This window comes from Lampetra planeri, chromosome 37 (genome assembly GCF_965212315.1).
Source record: "Lampetra planeri chromosome 37, kcLamPlan1.2.h2, whole genome shotgun sequence".
In the NCBI taxonomy this organism is placed as follows: domain Eukaryota; kingdom Metazoa; phylum Chordata; class Hyperoartia; order Petromyzontiformes; family Petromyzontidae; genus Lampetra; species Lampetra planeri.
Window position 1 is genome coordinate 2,946,169 of NC_136143.1, and position 19,517 is coordinate 2,965,685.

General features: G+C 48.8%; 1 protein-coding gene across 10 annotated transcripts in view; it reads left to right on the plus strand.

Moving 5' to 3' along the window:
* The window catches only part of LOC144730905 (nuclear receptor corepressor 1-like), a 65,671-nt gene that overhangs the window by 4,799 nt on the left and 41,355 nt on the right, over window positions 1-19,517 (plus strand). For all 10 annotated transcript variants that reach the window (XM_078611743.1, XM_078611748.1, XM_078611749.1 and 7 more), the window contains exons 2-7: window positions 9,146-9,429; window positions 9,889-9,992; window positions 11,243-11,417; window positions 14,098-14,280; window positions 15,184-15,297; window positions 18,775-18,831. In XM_078611743.1, the coding sequence (XP_078467869.1) occupies window positions 9,322-9,429; window positions 9,889-9,992; window positions 11,243-11,417; window positions 14,098-14,280; window positions 15,184-15,297; window positions 18,775-18,831 (741 nt within the window). In that variant the 5' untranslated portion in view covers window positions 9,146-9,321. The remainder of the gene's footprint in view (window positions 1-9,145; window positions 9,430-9,888; window positions 9,993-11,242; window positions 11,418-14,097; window positions 14,281-15,183; window positions 15,298-18,774; window positions 18,832-19,517) is intronic.

Sequence of the window (19,517 nt, forward strand, 5' to 3'; positions counted from 1 at the left end):
CCCCCTCCAAACATATCTCAAGTGTGGGATCCTCTCGAAATGTTTTTCTGTGTTTTGGCGGTGACGAACGTCGTCGTGAGACGTCACGCATCCTGCTGCAAACCAGGCCGGGAGTGAGAGTGGTACGTGTGTACGTACGTGCGTGCGTCCCGAAGCCTTTACGCTCATAATGTTTGTGGCCTCGACGGAAAGGCAGTCGCCTAGCAACATCCGAGCCCATGGCACAAGCAGGCGGGCGTGGGAGGCGGGTGGGGGGTGTTGCGCCATTATTTATTTTATTTCATTGTAAACAATGCGACACTTCTCAACACCATATCCACACACATCTCGAGCACTTACGGCTGTTGTGTTTATAACAACGCCTCGAGGCTCGGAATGTAATGATATCTGCCAAACGGTCTTCCACGAAGAGCTGCGATAATGCGCCCGTGTTAGGTTTTAATAAAATGTATAAGAATGCACATATTGACTGGCTTAAATGTCCAGCTCGCCGCTGTAGGGTGTGTACACATACCGCGAAGAGTAATCTCTTAGAAACATCATTCCTGTGTTTTTGGATTTCCTGGTGGAAAAATGGAACGGAGGCCCATGAAATGTAGGCCAGGCAATGAAATAATGGGTCGGGGAGCACGGGTGAATTGTGAGGGCAAGCCGCAGGGTGGGTACCCTCGTCTCCGTGTCAACCTCGTAAAGGAGGCCTGGATGCAGGGTGTGTACTGTGAGCGTTGGTGTAGGACTGGTGAAGGAGACATAGGGTATGTGTGCGCTGTGTGTATTCGTATCGGTCTGAAGGAGGACTGTGTGTGCGGAGTCGTGAGGTGGGTCTGGTGAAGGACAAAGGGTGTGCGCTGTGTGTTTGGTGTGGGTCTGAAGGAGAAGACACTGTGTGTTCCCTCTGTGTCGGAGTGAGACTGGTGAAGGAGAGTCGGTGTGCGTTGTGAGTGTTGGTGTGCCCTGTGTATTGGAGTGAGACCAGTGAAGGACAAAGGGTGTGCGCTGTGTGTTTGGTGTGGGTCTGAAGGAGGAGACAAGGTGTGTGCCTTGTGTGTTGGTGTGAGACCAGTGAAGGAAGACTGGATGTGTGTGCTGTGAGTGTCGTTGTGGGTCTGAAGGAGACACGGTGTGTGGTGTGTTGTGGTGGGTTTAGTGAAAGAGACAGTCTATGTAATGTCAGTGGTGGGATGGGTCTGGTGAAGGACAAAGGGTGTGCGTTGTGGGTGGTGGTGTGGGTCTGATGAAGTAGACACTGTGTATGCTCTTTGTGTGTTGCTGTGGGGCCGGTGAAGAAGATTGGGTGTGCCCTGTGTGTTGGTGTGAGACTAGTGAAGGAGACTGGGTGTGTGCTGTGTGTGTCGGTGTGGGTCTGATGAAGGGGAGAGGTTATTTTCTGTGATTGTTGGGTGATCAAGGAGAACAGGAGTGTGCGTTGGATGATAAAGCAGACCGCGTGTGTGTTGAGTGTTGGGTGGTAAAGAAAACGGTGTGTTATGAGTGTGTATGTGTATCTGGTGAAGAGGACAGGGTGTGTATTCTGAGTGTCGATGTAGATCCAATGAAGTCGAGCGGAGGGTGTGTGCTGTGAGTGTTGATGTGGAACCAGTGACGGAGCCAGGGTATGTATATTTCTATTGTCGGTATTGGTTTGATGAAGAAGACTGTGTGTACTGTGCGTTTTGGGAAGCATGTGTGCTACGAGTGACTGAGAAAGGAAAAATGGTGTGTGCTGGGTTTTTGGTGTGGGTACGATGTGAGTGGATGGTTAAGGATACGGTGTGTACTTTGAGTCTTGAGATAGTGAAAGAGACGGAGTGTGGTTTGTGAGTATTTTGTGGTTAAACAGACGAGGTGTGTCCTGTGAATGTTATAGTGACGGAGACTGCTGTCATGGTGTGGCTCCAGTAAAAGAGACGGGGGATCTCTGGTGTAAATCTTGGTTTGGGCCTAGTTAAAGGGCCCGATGCAAGTGGACCTTTTGACCTAATACACTGGAAACCGTTTTACAATATAACTTGGTATTTAAATGTTTTTTTCCCGGTTGCTGCGGTTGGAAATGTCTGTCCAAACTCAAAATTGTGTGTACTCTATGCTTTAATTGAGTTAATGTTGTGGTTGAAATAGAGGCATTTTTTACTGTATTTTGTACTCATCCATTGGTGATTGGTCCAAAAGGAACTCTGTGGAGCCCAGGTATTGTCTGTGTAGTCATGGGTCTGCTGAAATGTGGGAAACTATCTCGGTTTCAAATTATTCACGAATAAGTGAAATGAAAACAGTGTTCATATGAACTACGGGATAGCTCATTTAAATTGTTTCTTTTTTGTTATTGTCCACGAGTGACTAGGATTTCCCCAGGAATGGAGCCGTGGCAAGTGTTTTGTTGTGATGTCTGTGGCCATGCTGCTGGACCGGTTTGGCGAAGGCGCGAGCGAGTCTGGAGCTAGGCCGGGGTGCGACGCACGAGGTTTACGTGCGAGTACGCACACCGCCGCTTGTAGCCACATCCTCCTCTGTGAAGAGCGGCGGCGCACCTTGGTAGTGCATGCCACACAACGCTCACTTCTGCACCTGATGTGGCATGATACTAGCACCAGCAGCAGTAAGGTTTGTTTTTTGCCATGTGTGAGGCCTGCCTTTTGCAGTGCATGACTTTATGGGGCCATTTCGTGTGTTTGCATTGCAGGATTAGCCATGTTTAATAGTTCTGTATACAGTCATCATGTTTATGTGTCCAAACGCACAAAAAATATGGTGCTGTCCTTTCTACCTAAGATATTGACCGTTGAGTTCTTGCCAACAAGCGACACGGCCAGACTTTAGCGCTCACATCCTTTGTTTTACTGCCGTTGTATTCTCCCTACTGATACCAGTGATATAGGCTTTGTTAAAATGTGTACGTGTTTTGTCTTTCCCCAAATTGGTTGCCATAATTGTGCTATATCATAGGGCAGTGCATCACGCCATGTTGGAGAATGGTCCACTCTATGTTCAAGGACTATTTTCCTGACATCCCTTCAAGTAACCTCTGATCCACACATTAGGGGGCAGCGCTTTCCTTCCCACTTTACTGCAAAGTAGTATTTGTCACAATAGTCAAAACCGGTGTTAATAATTCTGAAAGGTGGTATTTAGCAACTTTGACTGCGAAACCAAATTTAATGTGGTAGTTTGTTTTGTGTGTGTGCAGTTATTGGTGGTCGGGTGGAGACTATCAACTCCTTACACTTGAGAACCCGGTGTCATGGCGGGCAGGTTGTCTGGATTCAATCCCAGCATCTTAGAAGAGCCATCTCAGCATGGTGATCTCCGAGCCACCCGGTCACCTGTAATTACGGGATAATAATTTTTAATTACCCTCCCTCTTGCCACTGTCTGTCGTCTATCCTTTAATGGAAAAAGACAATCAGTGCAGTGATAGACATGTGTCCGTTTCGTGACGCTCTACTGGTTTCCGGGTTACTTGATTACTGTACGACTATTTATGGGTCTGGCGTCAGAAACACCGACGGATAAAAAAAACATTAAAACGTGGCCATTAGCGACCGCTATGCGAGGGTCTGCGGGGGCCGTGGTGTGGTGTGAAAGGCCCTCTCGAGTGGCCGCGTCTCCCGTGGAGGAGAGAGCCCTGAGCGGGCGCAAGCATCACGCCACACGCGTCACACACGCACGCCACCACTGCGCCAGCTCGCCATCATCCCCACATTCGTTAACCCCTAATTAACCGTGCTTCCACAGTTAAATGGATGAGGTGGCTGTAGAGTCTTCTAAGCTTGCAGATGATAAACATTAGGTAATTAGTGATTGAACCCACCCACGATTGTATGAATTTTAATATTGCTGCAGTCACAGTATGATTCCAGAATTCATTATTTTTGTCTCTATTGCACTGGCATTCGTATTGTCTATCTCTCAGCTGAACGATAACATGTGCTTGCAATTTGTGTACATTTGAAAAATGGAAAATATTTTATTTGTGATCATGAGTCAATTTCTAACCAGATGAATTGTCCCACGCATAACAAATATCCTCACAGCTCATGACCGACTTAGCAGCATTTATTAACAATACTGTAATGCGTCTTGTATAATTTAATTATTGTCCCAATTTAGAACGAACGACCTCATCACAGTGGGACAGCGCACTTGTGTTGGGTGTTTCATTGGTGCAACGGTGTGTTTAATCAGAGGAAAAGCAATGCGCTACAGTGTTGCTGCTACTACTGCTGCAGTGCCGGCATTAGCCTCGGATAGGCCCTTGGCCTGACCTCCTGTACCGTGGAGTTGCGCTGTTTCGCTTCATCGATTCTTATTTCCGATGAGCGCGCGTTGTAGGAGCCGGGGCTCGGTGGCACAGTGGTTCGCACGGTGTTGTGTGAGCCCCCTCGGCCAGGTGGCCCAGCAGTGTCTATGGGGAGCCTGTCAGCGTGTACCCGCTTATCTTTCGTGCAGCATCTGTGCTGATAATGCCGCCTCCTGGTGATAGGGCGGCAGCAGACAGCGTCCTTCCGTTAACTGTTAATGTTGCAGATGTCCTGTCTCTACATTTTTCCTAAATGACAACCATCAGTCTTCCGACACAGCAAGAAGGACCAGGGTTCGATTCCCAACTCAGGCGCTTCCTGATTTGTCAGAAGACTGACGTCTGTGCGTTGATTAATAGGTGCTCCATCCGTCCGAATTGAAATACTACCAGGCATAGTTACGCATTTCACTTACGCCTGCATAGACCCCGAGTTTGGGTGAGAGTGTTTCGTATTGGCGCGGTTACGAGCTTCTGCGAGAAAGCTCATTATTAGCGTGTGGGGGGGCTTGCAGAGCCGGGATCAGCCATATTAGCGGTGACGACGCGGTGGTCACGCCGGGTGCAGCGCTGACGTTTGCTCCCGAGGGAGTCGGTGCACGGCGCTCGCCGTAACCGCGTGTGACGCACCACAGTGTCGTGAAAGAAGCGTGCACGCTCCGCGCCGCCGCCACCACCACCGCCGCCGCCGTGGGCAGCCTGAATAGCCGGCGCTTGTTGGTGAGTGCGGAAACGCTGTTTTTTTTCCCCCCTCTCGTCTTTCAGCCGTGGCCTGGTGGAGTTGGGTTTTCTTCTTATTATTATTTTACCCGGAGACTTAATTGCAGTGAGAGCGTAATAAGAAAGGGTGGTTTTGTGACGGGGTGGCCAGGTTCACTTTAGGTGAAGGTGGTTGTCGTGACTGTGAATATTTTTATATATACGATGAGGGAACAATTACAGCGGTTTGCTGTTAGATGTACTTACCCGTTTGTCATAACCAGTACAGTATTGGCATGTGTGTGTTTTTCTTAGCCGTTCAAGGAAAACACTGCTTGGTTTAATAAAACCTACAGTTACAATCGATTTTTTTAATCCTCATGACCGTTAACTAAAATAAAAAATGCAGCAAAATAGACGATTACCGGTTTGCCGCACGTCTACATCAACACACACAAAATGTTTACCTGTTAACTGTGAAACGAAGGGAGCTGCCTCAGTGGTCGCTATGTATGCATGTTTATCTTCTTCAACACCGTCCGTAGGCAACCGTGCTAATTGGAGGTGCGGTATGGTGGTTAGCAGCCCACTGGACAATCCAGAGTTCCACCGTTCAACTCCATCTCTCAGTGTAGCAGTGGAAACAATTGGCTGTGATTCTGAAATCCGTGCATTCATCATGACTAACATTCCCCTGGCAGCAGTTACCCATTCCTGATGGTCGGAAACCGGTAATCAATGGTGAAAATGGTTGCCGGTTTACCGGTTTCAGTTTAACAACCCTAATGAAACCCACACATTATTTGCATCGTGCCGCTGGTTAGGGTGGGGGGATTGAGAGAGGATGCGTTGTGAATGGTGAAACGTCTGACACAGAGATAAAGATCCCTAGTGTAGCCTTAGCAGACTGTTGGGGAAAGTGCTGTTAGTGAGCACCTATGAAGGCCACACGGTATATGAGGGGGTGGGTGGCCAGCACCACGCCCGACCGCCTTTGTCTCCCCAGTGGCGTTGTTTTTACACACCACACTAAGTACTAATTTGAGGTTGAGTTGACCTAGGAGAGGTGCTGGCCTTGAGCAGGAATCGAACTCTGGTCACTGGGTTCGTAGCGCAGCACTACCACTCTCCACCACATCTGATACACACACACATACACACATGTGCACAGTATGTGTGGTGATATGTTTTGAACATTACTGTATGTATGTGGGGGTACGCAGATGAGCTATTTCAGGTCAGGGGACCCCCACCCCCCAGGAAATGTTTCAGGCTCCCCGTGACCAAATAATTTCAACGGTAAATGTTTTCATTCATGTATTAAGTGACTTTCTCTTCGCCTTAAGCAGCCACGCCTGATGATAGTTTGTGAACACCCTGGCTGGGAGCAAAGGCTGGGAGGCTTTTGCTCCGAACCCTGTAGACTGCAGATGGATACATGGAGAAGTTTTCTAATCCGCTAAGGTTTGATTGATCGATTTGTATAAACCTTATTGGGCCCTTGGCGTTTTTGGCTGGGTAGTTTTGTCTGAGGTTTGAGGCCGAGGTGCATTCCGTCGGAATATGCGATGTCTCGCTTTTGTGTCGTCACCCAGAGTGCGTTGCGCGCATTGGGAGTGCATTCGGGTTTTATAGCGTGGCCGTGAGGCCATGTTGAGTGTGTGGTGTGGCTGGGTTGAGTGTGTAGGGTGTGGCCACCTGGAGGGTGCGGTGTGGCTGTGTTGAGTGCGTGTGTGTATTCTTTGTTGAATGTGTGTGGTGTGAGTGCGTGGTATGAGTGCGTGGTATGGAGACGCGTAGTATGGCTGTGTTGAGTGTGTGTGTATTCTTTGTAGAATGTGTGTGGTCTGGACATGTGTGGTGTGAGTGCGTGGTATGGAGACGGCGTAGTATGGCTGTGTTGAGTGCGTGTGTATTCTTTGTTGAATGTGTGTGGTGTGAGTGCGTGGTATGGAGACGGCGTAGTGTGGCTGTGTTGCGTGTGTGTGTATTCTTTGTAGAATGTGTGTGGTCTGATCATGTGTAGTGTATGTGGCCGTGTTGAGTGTATGGTGTGTGTTGTAGCTGTGTTGATTGTGGGGTGTGGCCAAGTTTGGTGCGGCTGTGTTGATGTGTGGTTTAGTCGTGTTGAGTGTGGCTGTGTCGAGTGTGTGTGGTGTTGCTGTGTTAAATATGTAGGGTGTGGCCATGTCGAATGTTTGAAGTTTGTTAGCACCATCATCATATCGTACAGAAAGTTGAATGTGTACATGTGGATTCCGTGTTGTGTTTACATTGATTTTGGTGTGCTTGTGTGTATTGTATGTGTATGTGGCCATGTTCAGTGAGTGGTGCGTGTGTATTGAGTGCGGGAAGTCGTTTTGAATTTGTGACTGTGTGTTCAATGTGTGTTCGTGTCGAGTGCACATCACTGTTTTGAATCTGCATCGTCTTTGTGTTGAGTGTGCATGGTGTGTGTGTTTTGTGTGTTAAGTGTTTGGTGAGTGTGTGGCGTCCCTGGCCATGGCTCGGCCGCGTTGCTGTGAGACCACTGCGTGTGCGTCACCCATTGGGGCCGTGTGAACGCAGTCGGCGTGCAGCCACGTAAATGCTCGTGCCCTGACTGCGGAGATGGCTGCTCTGGCCTGGCCCTGTCGCCTCGCGTTTGTGAACCGAGCTTGTGACTTGAATCCTTGACATGCAGGCAATGGTATTCATTGCTGACCTGCTCAGGCGCACGGATCACACTCATCGGAAGCAAAGCATTGCTTATTTATGCGTTTCTTGGGAAGCCTTTTTAAATCCTTTATGGGGTTAATGAATACCGGGCAGGTGCACCTTGGCTTTTGCACGTTACACTGTACGGTGTCGCACTGTACGATGAGCGGCTGCTGTCGTTTGCTGGCAGTGAGTAAACAAGCCCCACGTTACATAAAGTAGGTCATGGTGGGATTGGATAATCGGAAGTCCTTGTGTCTTTTCTTGGTAGCTGTGTGGCAGATGTGTGCACCTATAAATAGGCTGCCCTTTGTTGTTTCTGTAAAACAGACATTTGCAATTTGGTGAGTGCCTGCAGAACGACAGCCTGCATCTTGCGCAATACCCCGTACGTTGCGTCAATAATTATCATGTCACGTAATTTATCCGTCAAGGAAAGCATCACAAAGTCTTAAAGCTCTCTTTCAGCTGGGTCCCGCATTTTTGACGTTTGGCCAATTTCTTTTTAAGGTTGCGTTGGCACCTTGGCTTCATACAGAATATGCTTTGTGACGGACTAAAGGCATGAGAAATTCTACACTCATGCAATGATTTGTGACACATTTCATCCATTCTATATTTCTAAGTAACTTGGAGTTGAGCCAATGGCTAAATAACCTTGGATGCACCAGATCTCGGCAGGTATCTGAAGCTAAGCGGGTTTGAGCCTGGGTGGTGCTTGGATGGGTGGCCACAGGTGTTATAGGACAGAGGGCATTGCTACATAATCTGCTGTATGGTACGAGGCTCCATCGTCTATGCTAGGCCTTCAACTCGCACTGACCAGCGTGGTGAAGTATGGTCATTAACCTCCACGACCCACGTGGAGTTGAGGCCCTGATCCAGCAGTGTATTTATTTATGATTATTATAACAGTTCACCCAGGAAAGTCTCAAGACGTTTTTCAGGAGGGATTGATAAAAGGGTTGTACATGTACGAGCTTTGCCAGCTGCAGTGTATAGGGAGCTGGCTGGCCCGTGTTCGCATGGTGCATGCGATCCTTTTCTCGTACGGGTGTTTCAGTGTCGCCGCTTTGCGTTGGAGTGTGTCCATTTGCGAGGCCGCCCATGGCAATGGCACACGGTGGCGGAATTTGACATAGCGGCGTGAGCATCGATCACCGACGGATTATAGAACGCACTCGCTTCACTTGGCTTACCATCACCGTGCATCGTTGGAAGTTTAGTCACTTGCTATCCTGTCCCGTTGTTTCTTGAACCGTGATGTGCATTGTGGGGGATTTGTAAGGCATCGTGGGTAGCAGAGATGGTCGTGGTTCTACCTCCCCGGGGGAGAGTTGAACTCGCGCGTAGTCCATGAGCCACGGGGTTGATCGGTACTGCCTGGGCTGGAGAATGGCACAAATATACACCACTCATGGGTCCTGTGCGGTTGTATTGCTCCCCCCCCAGGTGCCACCACAGAGGAGGAGGAGCGGGTGGTGAGCTGCTTCGCCGTGCGCATAGGGGGGGTGGGCTCTCGTGCAAACACCTTTGGCCACCTGGACTTGGTGGCTGAGCGTGCGAGCACCCGGCCCACTACCCCCACCCCCGGCACGGCCCCGGTACAAGGCGCTTTCCCAGCAGTCATGTCGGGCTCGGCTTTTCCTCCGTCGCAAGCTGGCTTCGCCGCTGAGCCCGGACGCTACCCCACCGCCTCCCTCCAGTATGGATACCAGACAACGCGGCAGCCACAGGTGTGTGACCTCGCGCGGGCAGTGTCGCCCTTCCCTTTCCCCCACCCCCCCGTTCCTCCTGCGTTTTTCGGCTTGTCGCCACGTTTCGGCATCCTCGCCTGCAGATCGTGCCCAGCGCGCGATTGTGCGAATACAGATCAGCCCGTTAACCTCACCGCCGTGAACCACTGGGAACTTTAAAAGTGTATCCGAGGCATTGAAGCTGTCTGCCTATCAATGGAAGCACTTTTACTGAGCAACTGATTGGGACGGAGGCTTATAAGTTGCTATTCATCCAGTCATGCGGAGAGAGAAGTGTTCTCATGTGTGGCACTTTAGTGAAGCTGTACGCGATATTTTGTCACCTTCTACATGTGTTTGTTGTTGTTGACGGGTGAGGAGATGTATGTTGCCATGATGACACTACGCTACCGTGCATGTACGCCTCTTGTTCTCTGCGTCTGTGCTACGCACGTACAGGAGTACAGCGCTGCTGATTACCGGGTGCACGCTCAGGATTTCGGCTCGCCACAACAGAGACGGCGGCCGTCCCTCCTCACGGAGTACCAACCGAGCGGAGAGAGGTGCGGGGGCTTGGTGGGGCGGAGAGGTGGGGGGGGGGCAAAACAATCTTTCAAAGGGGGTGCATCTGTACTGGGGGACCCAAGCTCAGGGAGGCTCCCAAAAATTACCAGAAATTTTTTTTTTCTATCATGTGATAATTTGGTGCATAAATACTGCATCAGTGTAAACAACGCACAGGCATCGACCTGAGATTGTTTTCCCAATGAACGAATGCACCTGATGAACAAAGAGCAAATGAATGTGGTGAATAATTGAGTATAAGACTGTTAAATACAAGTTAATTATGGCGATATCGGATGGAAAGGGTTTGGGGGCCCCTGGCCAACATTATACCATAACTGGCCCCAAATATGTCTCGATGGCCCTGGTCATGATACTTGTATTGAATCGCGCGTGTGAGAATTGATTCATTTGTGCAAATGACATGCTTTTGTTACTGTAAGGACAGGGTTCTGCAGCTGGCACCCTGTGAGCCAGATGTGGCCTTTGAAGGAGGGCTTTGGGATTCGCCCGCTGAGCTATAGTTTGCTGAGAGATACGGCTCGCAGAAACATTAATATTAATTTTGGAAATGGGAGGTAAACGAGATGGAAATGAGAGAGCTGCAGAGAAGCCATGAAGACGAGTGAGTTAAACAGAAGAGGGAGAGGACAGACCTGGAAATCACGTGTACAGATGTTGCGACCATGTGACTTCATAACATCTGTCCATGTTACACATGATGTCACGTGACCTTCCAGCAGACGGGCCACGTGATGTTATTATGTGGCCCGCCAACAAATATAGTAAGGAACCCTGCATTAGGATAGCAAAATGAATGTGGCACAACAATGAAGACGGGTCAAATGGGGACAGGATAAACAAGACGAAACAGAATCAATTCTTCACTTGATGATACTCAAATGTGACATTTTAATGATTCACCACATGAATAGGTCTGGCATTGCTGGAGGCTGCATGTCTTGTTGGCACGCTTTCAATCATTCGTCCCTCTACTTTCCTATGGATGGACTCACGGGAAAGTGAATGTATTCTGGTATTTGCCGCTGTTTCATCATCTTGATGATGCTCATGTTACATGTGGTGTGGTGTGTAAACATCGCCACTGGGGAGACAAAGGCGGTCGGGTGTGGTTCTGGTCACCCACCCCCTCGTGTGCCATGCTGGCATTCATAGGTGCTCGCGAACAGCACTTGCCCCAACAGTCTGTTAAGGCCATACGGGGGATCTTTGTCTTTGTTTTTTGCAGCGGCAGGCCTCCCTATGCTGGCCCGGCCGCCACTGTGCAGGACACCGACAACCTCGACATGAAGAGGCCTCGGCTGGAGCAGCCGCAAGGCCTGGAGGCGGCCATGCAGCGCAGCACGCTGCTGCCCCCGACGCAGCCTGCGCTCGACGGCACGGCCACCAGCGTCGTCAGGAAGGTGAGGGGCACTTATCGAGGCGTGCGGGGAAACCGAGAGTACCGACAAGCGAGGGTTGTCTTGCGCCCGAGGTTGCGGGGGCATAGAGGCCTTTCAAATCTTAAATCCAGCCATGTAGGGCAGGGCCTGGGAACCTTTTTCTGACTGAGGGCCGAATAGGGCTTTCACATACCTTTGTGGGCCTTGCATGAAGGCACAGCTTATCATTATTTAAAATAACGTGAAAAATAATTAGGCCTCACCCTTACAGGTGATTTAGCGTGCATATGTTATAAACGCAATGTTGCTAGGTTAAAATATTCCTCTCCTTGTACCAGATTTGTGCGGCAAAGATGCAGTAATTGATAAATTTCGTTCGAGACCTATTTAAATGTTGTAGGCCTCATGTGACAAGTGAGGTTGAGGGTCTTTTTTGGCCCATGGACCATAGATTCCCCACACCGGTTGTAGGGAGATACCTTTAGCTGTAAGGAGCGGTGAGGCTCACTTTGAGAAGTAATCACGTCGCAACGTGCTACTCGCTGGACTTCCAGTGGTTAGCTCTGTGCTCTTTAATGTCGTCGTCTCTTTCGCCGTTGGGGTATTTTTGTAATTTCTCTGAAATGTTCACAACAGAGAAATTGCGCTGATGACTGAAATGTAAATTTTCTAAATTCAGAGGTGCCGGGTGCACATAAAATATTGAAACGTGCAGCATGTGATGTCACCCGGTTTTAAACTTTTAGAACGAAATTCGACACAGACAGTTTTGAATCGTCAACTTTTTTAAGTTAAAATTTTCCAAGACTGCTGGATATTACTGCTAAAGAAAATCCCCCAGTGTGGTTCTTTTGATCTTGTGAAATTCATCTGACTTCTCGTGAACCTGCCTTTTGGTGGAATATCACAACGTATCAGTGTCATTCAGAGTTGCTTTTGGGGAAAATTAGAATAATGTGCCAGTACTTTTGATGTGAAGCAGCCATGCCCCACGTATGTTCCTAATATCCCAGTAAAAGCATGATTCATCAGTTAAAAGAGGACAAATACTGTACATAATGAAACAACTCTTGTGGTTTTATTATCTGCGATTCCAAACATCTGCCAGATGTGTCCGATCCACGTTTATTTCCCTTAACTGAGATTTTGCAAATAAGGGAAGGACTCTTGTAATGATACCAAAATCTTATCGTTATGGACGGTCTGCAGAGCAAGGCTGTGGATAGCATGGCACTAAATGAATCTCATCCATGGTTATCTGCAGATAATAAAAATGTATGATGATGATATGGGTGGTTGTGATAACGACGATGGATGAAGATGATAGTCATTGCTTCCTTTGGCAATTTAAAAACCGCTTCTGCTGCCAGTCGCTGATGCTGCAGTTCAATGGCGGAACCAGGATTTTCAGGTAGGGGGGGCAACCTCTCCAGCAATGAAAAATGATAGGAGTTGTTAGTGAGTAAGGACTTGTCCCTTGCTTTTTATTCGACGCGTGTGCGGCGATGGCGCAGCCATCGATCGAGGGTCTAATTCGAACAGTGTGTGATCAGCATCGCGCTCGCTGAAGGTGAATGCCTTCAGGGAAGTCGTGTACTGTATACGCAATTGCGCACAATTCTGAGTCACTTATAACTGCTTTGTCGTTACTTATTTCCAATTATGGACTCAGACTATTGTTCTTTCATCTCATAGAGTCCCTGGCACGTAATAATATGCTACACAGTGGCAGTGGGGGTCACAAAATGCCGATTTATTACCCCCCCCCCCCACTGGCTCCGCCAGTGCCGCAGTTGGTAATTGACAGTGATGAGGATAAAGGTCGCTGCTCGGCTCTTGCCTTGAGGTTGTTCTGGGCTGTGGGCTACGTAGTTAGCAGTAGAGGGCACTCCAGCAAAATACATTGCTGTATTGTGCCCCAATGGCACATGGCCATGGGTATTCTTCATCTAGCAGTGGATTCTAAAAGGGTGGGCAATGTGTAACATATACATATATTGACCATCAACCACCCACACTGACCAGTGTGGTGAAGTATGGTCAATCAATCCCCATAACTGACACGGCTTGGGGGAGGTCTTCATCAAGCAGTGGAGCCTGAAGCTACAAAGCCGGCGAGTTTGGGTGATCGACACCGGTGCTCGCAAGACAAGACTGATTAAACTCAAATTAATTAAAAATATAATTTAAAACTTAAACAAAATAAAAATCCGTAACGTTCTAGTTTTTTGTTTGCAGTGGAGCACATGGTGACGTGTCCAACACGTTGAACCACAGGAGTATTGTGCGGAGTGAAACAAATCAGAGATGGTTATTATTTATTTTATAACGTGACGCATGTAGCAACGCTTCACCCATTAAATTGATTCTCCTGGATACGGTACGGGGGCGAACCCCTACTGACATTCTGCCAGGGCTCGATGTCATCTGGGTTTGTCCACATCAACGACCCAGAAAAAATCTGCATCTGCCATACCGCATCCAGTATAAGTCTCGCTGTGGCTACTCGGTCACGAGCCACCTACTCTAAGTCTTCCTGCTTCCTGGAAAATGTTAATTGATAAATGAATTCCTTACTACTGTGCATACACCTCGTTACTGCTAATGCCGCAGGAGCAGTTACCGTCTGTGCCAGTGCGGAACCTGACCTGGACGGTGCGCGCAATGTCTTGTTCCCACCTTCCCCTTGCTCTTCCGTCAGGAGGCGCTGTTCACCGGGAAAGTTGAGCCGGTGTCTCCGCCAGCAGTCCCGATGGCACTCACGGAGGACGCGGACACTTCTCCGTCCAAGCTGTCCAAGGAAGAGCTGCTGCAGAGCATGGACCGCGTGGACCGCGAGATCGCCAAGGTGGAGCAGCAGATCGCCAAGCTGCGCAAGAAGCAGGTGCGTGGGCGAGAGGAGACGGCGCGGGAAGCCGTGCCGTCGCACGGTAAACCCGACATGCGCTGGGCACTGGTGACGCAGCTCGTGAGTGTGCCGGAAATGCAACTGCAGTGGCATCCACGGCCCGAGAGGACCTAGGTGCCAGCCTACGAAGAGGAGACAATTGGATACGGAGCTCCATCCCATCCCATGCCAACCACACCACTGCCGGGCATCACTATAATGGGCAATGCAAGCTCCTAGCCTCTATGTTTTTTTCTCCCAGTTATATTCCCGTTGTGTGCATTGTCATGTTTACATGTGGAATTCTCACTGTGAGAAGTGAACCACACTGTTGTAATATGATGACCCCCGAGAGGATGTCACCATAGGCACTTAGCAGGCCTATATATCCTCATTAGCAGTTTCAGAAGTAGCACTTCGATGTCTGCTTCTGTGGGCTGCAACATGGAGGATGGTTGCACTGCTCTGCGAGAGATGAAAATGGATTATTTATCTCGTGATTTGATGCCGATAGCAAAAGACTGAAAACAAATCTTAAAACGTAATATGCAATCTCGCGTGTTTGTTGTGGAGGTTTGCAGTTTGATTCCGTAGGCTTTACCTGTTATTACTGCCGGTGTATTAACCATAACACGCGCCGTTTGCTTGACAGTGGACGTTAAAGATCCCGTGACGTAATTCGAAGTAGGCCATTGTGGACCGTCGACACGGTCCAAATTCACCAAATTCTAAACATTACCCACAATTTACTCGATTTCTATTACAGATAGTAACATCGCTCCCTATTGGGAAGCGACTGCAGGCTATGTCTGCGAAACATAGCGACTTTTGATAATTTTACTGTTTATATAAGTAATCGGCGACTTGTGTGCGTGTCCTGGGCGCGTGTGTGGATCACAGCAACAGCTGGAGGAGGAGGCGGCAAAGTCTCCCGAGCCGGAGAAGCCCGTGTCTCCTCCGCCCATGGAGTCGAAGCACCGCAGCATCGTGCAGATCATCTACGACGAGAACCGCGTACGTAAAACGTTCGGACACGGCCTCTGCTCGGGGACTCGTCGATCATTCTCCCGCATTCGCTTGTTCGACGCTTAGATTGATGTTCATGCTCAGGGCGCGTGGATTGAGTGGTACGTATGCAAAGCAGTCGGTGTTTGGTTCATGGCACAGTTGTCTTTCTGCCCCTAAAAATGCATTCTCTATGCACTTTATTTTACTGAAGGCTAATTCATGTTTCGGACAAATGAGACATTGTTAAACGATATAGACGGTACGAACAAGACTGGCGACGCACATGTGTGTATGTTGAACTTTTTTCGCACCGTACGTAGCCGACCATGCTAATCGGAGGTGTGGTACCGGCAGTACAAATTAAACGGTTGAAATGCTACGAATGAGACAAAAGGTACAAATCACTTTTCTCCCAGCCGTATGTGTCATTGTTTCCCAGCCCTTGTTCAATCTTGTGATCCCAGTTGAGTAATTTGTGGCATACATAATGGCCACATCGTTTCGAATGTTGCCATGGGATCTTTGATGGCCACTCTGAAGCAGACTGCGCATTTGTGCGGTTACTACACCGGAACCTTTGCGACCGCGCTACTGCTGGTTCATGTCACCGTCCGCGTTGCAAACGCATTGTGTGCCAGCTCTGAGTGTCGTGTCTTGCCTGTACGTGTGTCCCTGTGGTGTGGCAAAAAGGACTTTTTGATGCTGGTAAAACCTGTGTAGATGCTCCGGTATGAATCGAGTTACTGTGAGCAACTGCTGTGTGTTTCCGTGGCTCATTATCTGCGACTTGTAGCTTTCACTCACTGGGCTCTCGCTTGTAGCCGAGTGCTGATTGAAAAGGTGACCCTGTGCACATTGCTCAGGGTGATTTGTCTGAAAGTGTTTGGAATTTAATGGACAGGCCGTGGTGGGGCAGTTGTAATTCACGCGTTGTGCCCTCTGCTTACACCACCAGCCAGTTGTAGACACCAGTGGGTGATTATTTTCCCCCCAATTTAATTGCACCAAGTGTTATAGAAAACAACGTCGTACATTACTGCAGATGTGTCTTTTTTACACGGAGGTGCCTCCCATTGTCAGCGTTATTATTTTATGTTGTATTGTACTCTTTGGTTCTTTCAGTAAAGTCACGTAGATGAAAAATAATAATAATAAATAAATTAAAATAACTAAATTAAATCACCATGTTTCGGAGGCAACACAAGCTTCTGTCATCAGGTGGAACAGCCACAGCAAAATTACTGTAGTGATTAGTATTTTTTTTCATCTACGTGACTTTACCGAAAGAACCAAAGCGTATGGATCCTTGCAGTCACGAAAACTTCAAATCTAGAATGTTGTATTGTGTTTGACCCACACAGTGCAACCACTGCTGTGTACGTGAGCTGTCATGTTCGAGCTGTCGTGTGCGTGAGCAGTGGTGCGCGTCAGCCGTGTTGTACAATCGTCGTGTTGTATCGTGTGTGAGCCGCATGCTGTGTCAGTGTTGCCGTGTGTGAGCTTTGTGGTGTGGAGTCGGTGATCGGTGCTGTGTGTGTGAGTGAGTAGTCCATTGTGCGAGCACTGACGTGCTGTGTGGTTTCAGCACTGTGGTGCGAGTGATGTGGTGTGTGAGACGTATTTTTTGTGAGTGGTGCGGTGCGTGTGGTGTAATACGTGAGTGTTAGTGTGAGTTGTGTGTGGTGTAAGTAGTGTGTGTGAGCAATGTGGTGTGTGAGTATTGTGGGGTCTGTGAGTGGCGTGGCAGTGTGGGTATGTGAGCTGTTCGGTGTGTGACCAGCATGGTGAGTGCCATGTTGCCATGGTTACTGTGGCGTGTGTGGATGTGTGTTCACTGCAATTATGCCTGTGGGTGGTTCACATTTTTCCGATTTTGGCTTTATTTGTGAGTTCTTGATTCACCAGCTGCTGCTCGTGATGCGCAACGTTTTCATTTTAAACCGAGGCAACTTCCCAATATTCACCTCGGGCGACCATTTTCTAAAATTTCATTAAGCTGCCCTGAATCAGTATTGTCTTTTTCTATGTTAATTAAAATCATCTCGACTTCCTGCTTTTACAATCAAATGAGTAGAGAGAGTTTCACTTGTTTGTGGTGGTCTGTACTAGGAGTTGGCCGTCGATGTGGAATGATTAAGTGTGCGCCTCAGTGGGAGTGCTTTGGGTTTGCGCGGAGCTTGCAGAGTGAGCGTTGGGCCCTGGGCGACCGGCTGGCCGGCACTGCCGCTGGCTCGGCTGCACAAACCAATCCTAGTGTGATATTTTTAGCGGCGCTGGGAAGAGTGTTACCCACTCGTGGCTCCGTCAGCATGTGACCTTGGTGTGTGCATCTTGGCGAGCAGTGGGGAGGGCTTTGCGCGACCGCCCAGAATCGTCACAATGCAGAGTCGTGACTCGTTTTCAGCCTTTTCGCGAATTTGGCGCCTCTAGTGGATAGGCAGAGGGCACAAAGCGATGCATTATTTGTAGGTTAAATGGATACTTTGTACGTTCACAGTGCATGCATAAAATCGTAACAATTGCTTCTTGTGCGTTTATATATATTTAGTGAAATGAAGTGACCCTTGCAACCACTAGAGGAGCTATATTTATAGGAATGGTAAAACAGAATAAATTATAATTATTCTTGATGTGAATCGTGGCTGTGGAATGGGCTATTACTTGTGTATAGAACAATCTCGTAATTAGCCATGATCGATCCACCGGGTTTAAGCGCGGGTCTTAGAACTCATGGGGGAACCGTGAATCATGTCATTTGCACACCGCAACCTTCATCCACTGGTCGTGGTTAACTGTTGCCGCGGCTGCTACTGCATCCCCCAACATTTACAAACCCAGGCGATGTTTACAAACATGGGTGTGTTTACCAGAGCCGCTACAGGCTGTATTACACATGCATGAGTGGCAGTGGATTGCTTGTGTAGAGAAGAACCCCGCTGTGAGGTGACGTTAACAATTCTCTGATGCTCGTGACCAGGGTTACCCTCACAATTACAACCGACAACCGCCACCCCCCTACTAACCTCCCCATCCGATCGTCTCCCACTCGTTGCCGGCGCAGCACTCATGCCTGGGCTCAGTCAGCAATGTCACCGGAGTGTGCAAAACACCGCAGAAAATGTTATTTCCAGGAAACCTTTCATTAAAGCTGGGCATCCAGCAGGCGAGGTTACTTAGCCGCCATTCCGCGACGCACTCGAGCTGCAGGAGCGAGCGGGCGCCGGTTCGGTTTTGCGAGACGGTCACCTACAAATACATGGACTGCGGTTAAAGCAAGAGAAGAGTTTGCGACGAGCACAGTTTACTGAGGAGCAGCGGTTGGAGATAAAAAAAAAATTGTGAAAATAAGTTGACGGTATTTTTGCAGGAAAAACCAGTGGGGGGGGGAGTGGGGTGTGTTTGCTGTTAAATAATCGATGATTGTGTAAAGCGATGCGCAGTTGACTTTTGTGCTGATACCGCTGCACATTGTTTCATTTGCAGAAAAAGGCAGAAGCTGCTCACAAGATCCTTGAGGGCCTGGGACCGAAGCTCGAGCTGGTAAGCGCGCGGCGTCTCTTGCGCGGGAAGCCGCTGTCCCCTTGATCCTGAGGAATGAAAGGTGGACGCGCCATTCACAATGCCGCGAGTTTTATCCCGCCGTCGCTGGGTTTCGGCGCGGCCAGATGTGACCGTTTCACAACGCACACTCGTGCCCAGAGATTTCATCAAACATCAAACACGAGAGCCGTGTTTTGTGCGATCTGAGTGTGGTGGAGCTCGTGTTTGGATAGCAGGGAGGAACCGCCACACGCTCCGTGATTCTACCACCTGCGTGATCTGTTGCTGGGAACATAGTTTCTTCCTTGCATCGACCATCTTATTACAGGCTCCTGTAATAAGATGATCGATAAGATGATCGATTGGGCCAGTGAGAGCGAAGGCAGCTGTAATAAGTAGTCCCCGAGATGCTTGCGTTTTTGTTGAGAAGCCTCATTAGCGCCGGGCGGAATGCGGGTGGTGAGCCGTAATCCCAGTCCATCGCGCTCTGGCTCCTGCTCCCTCCTTCATGTTTGAAGTGAGTTTTGTTTAAATAGGTGATAACCGAGGAGAGTCATTTGCACGCATCACCTAGGTCACCAAAATTACAAAAGCAAGTCAAGTAAAACAAAGTACGGCAATGAAGAAATAATATTCAAACAATAAACAAAAATGCTTTGCACGTGAGGAATAGAAAGTGTTGCAAG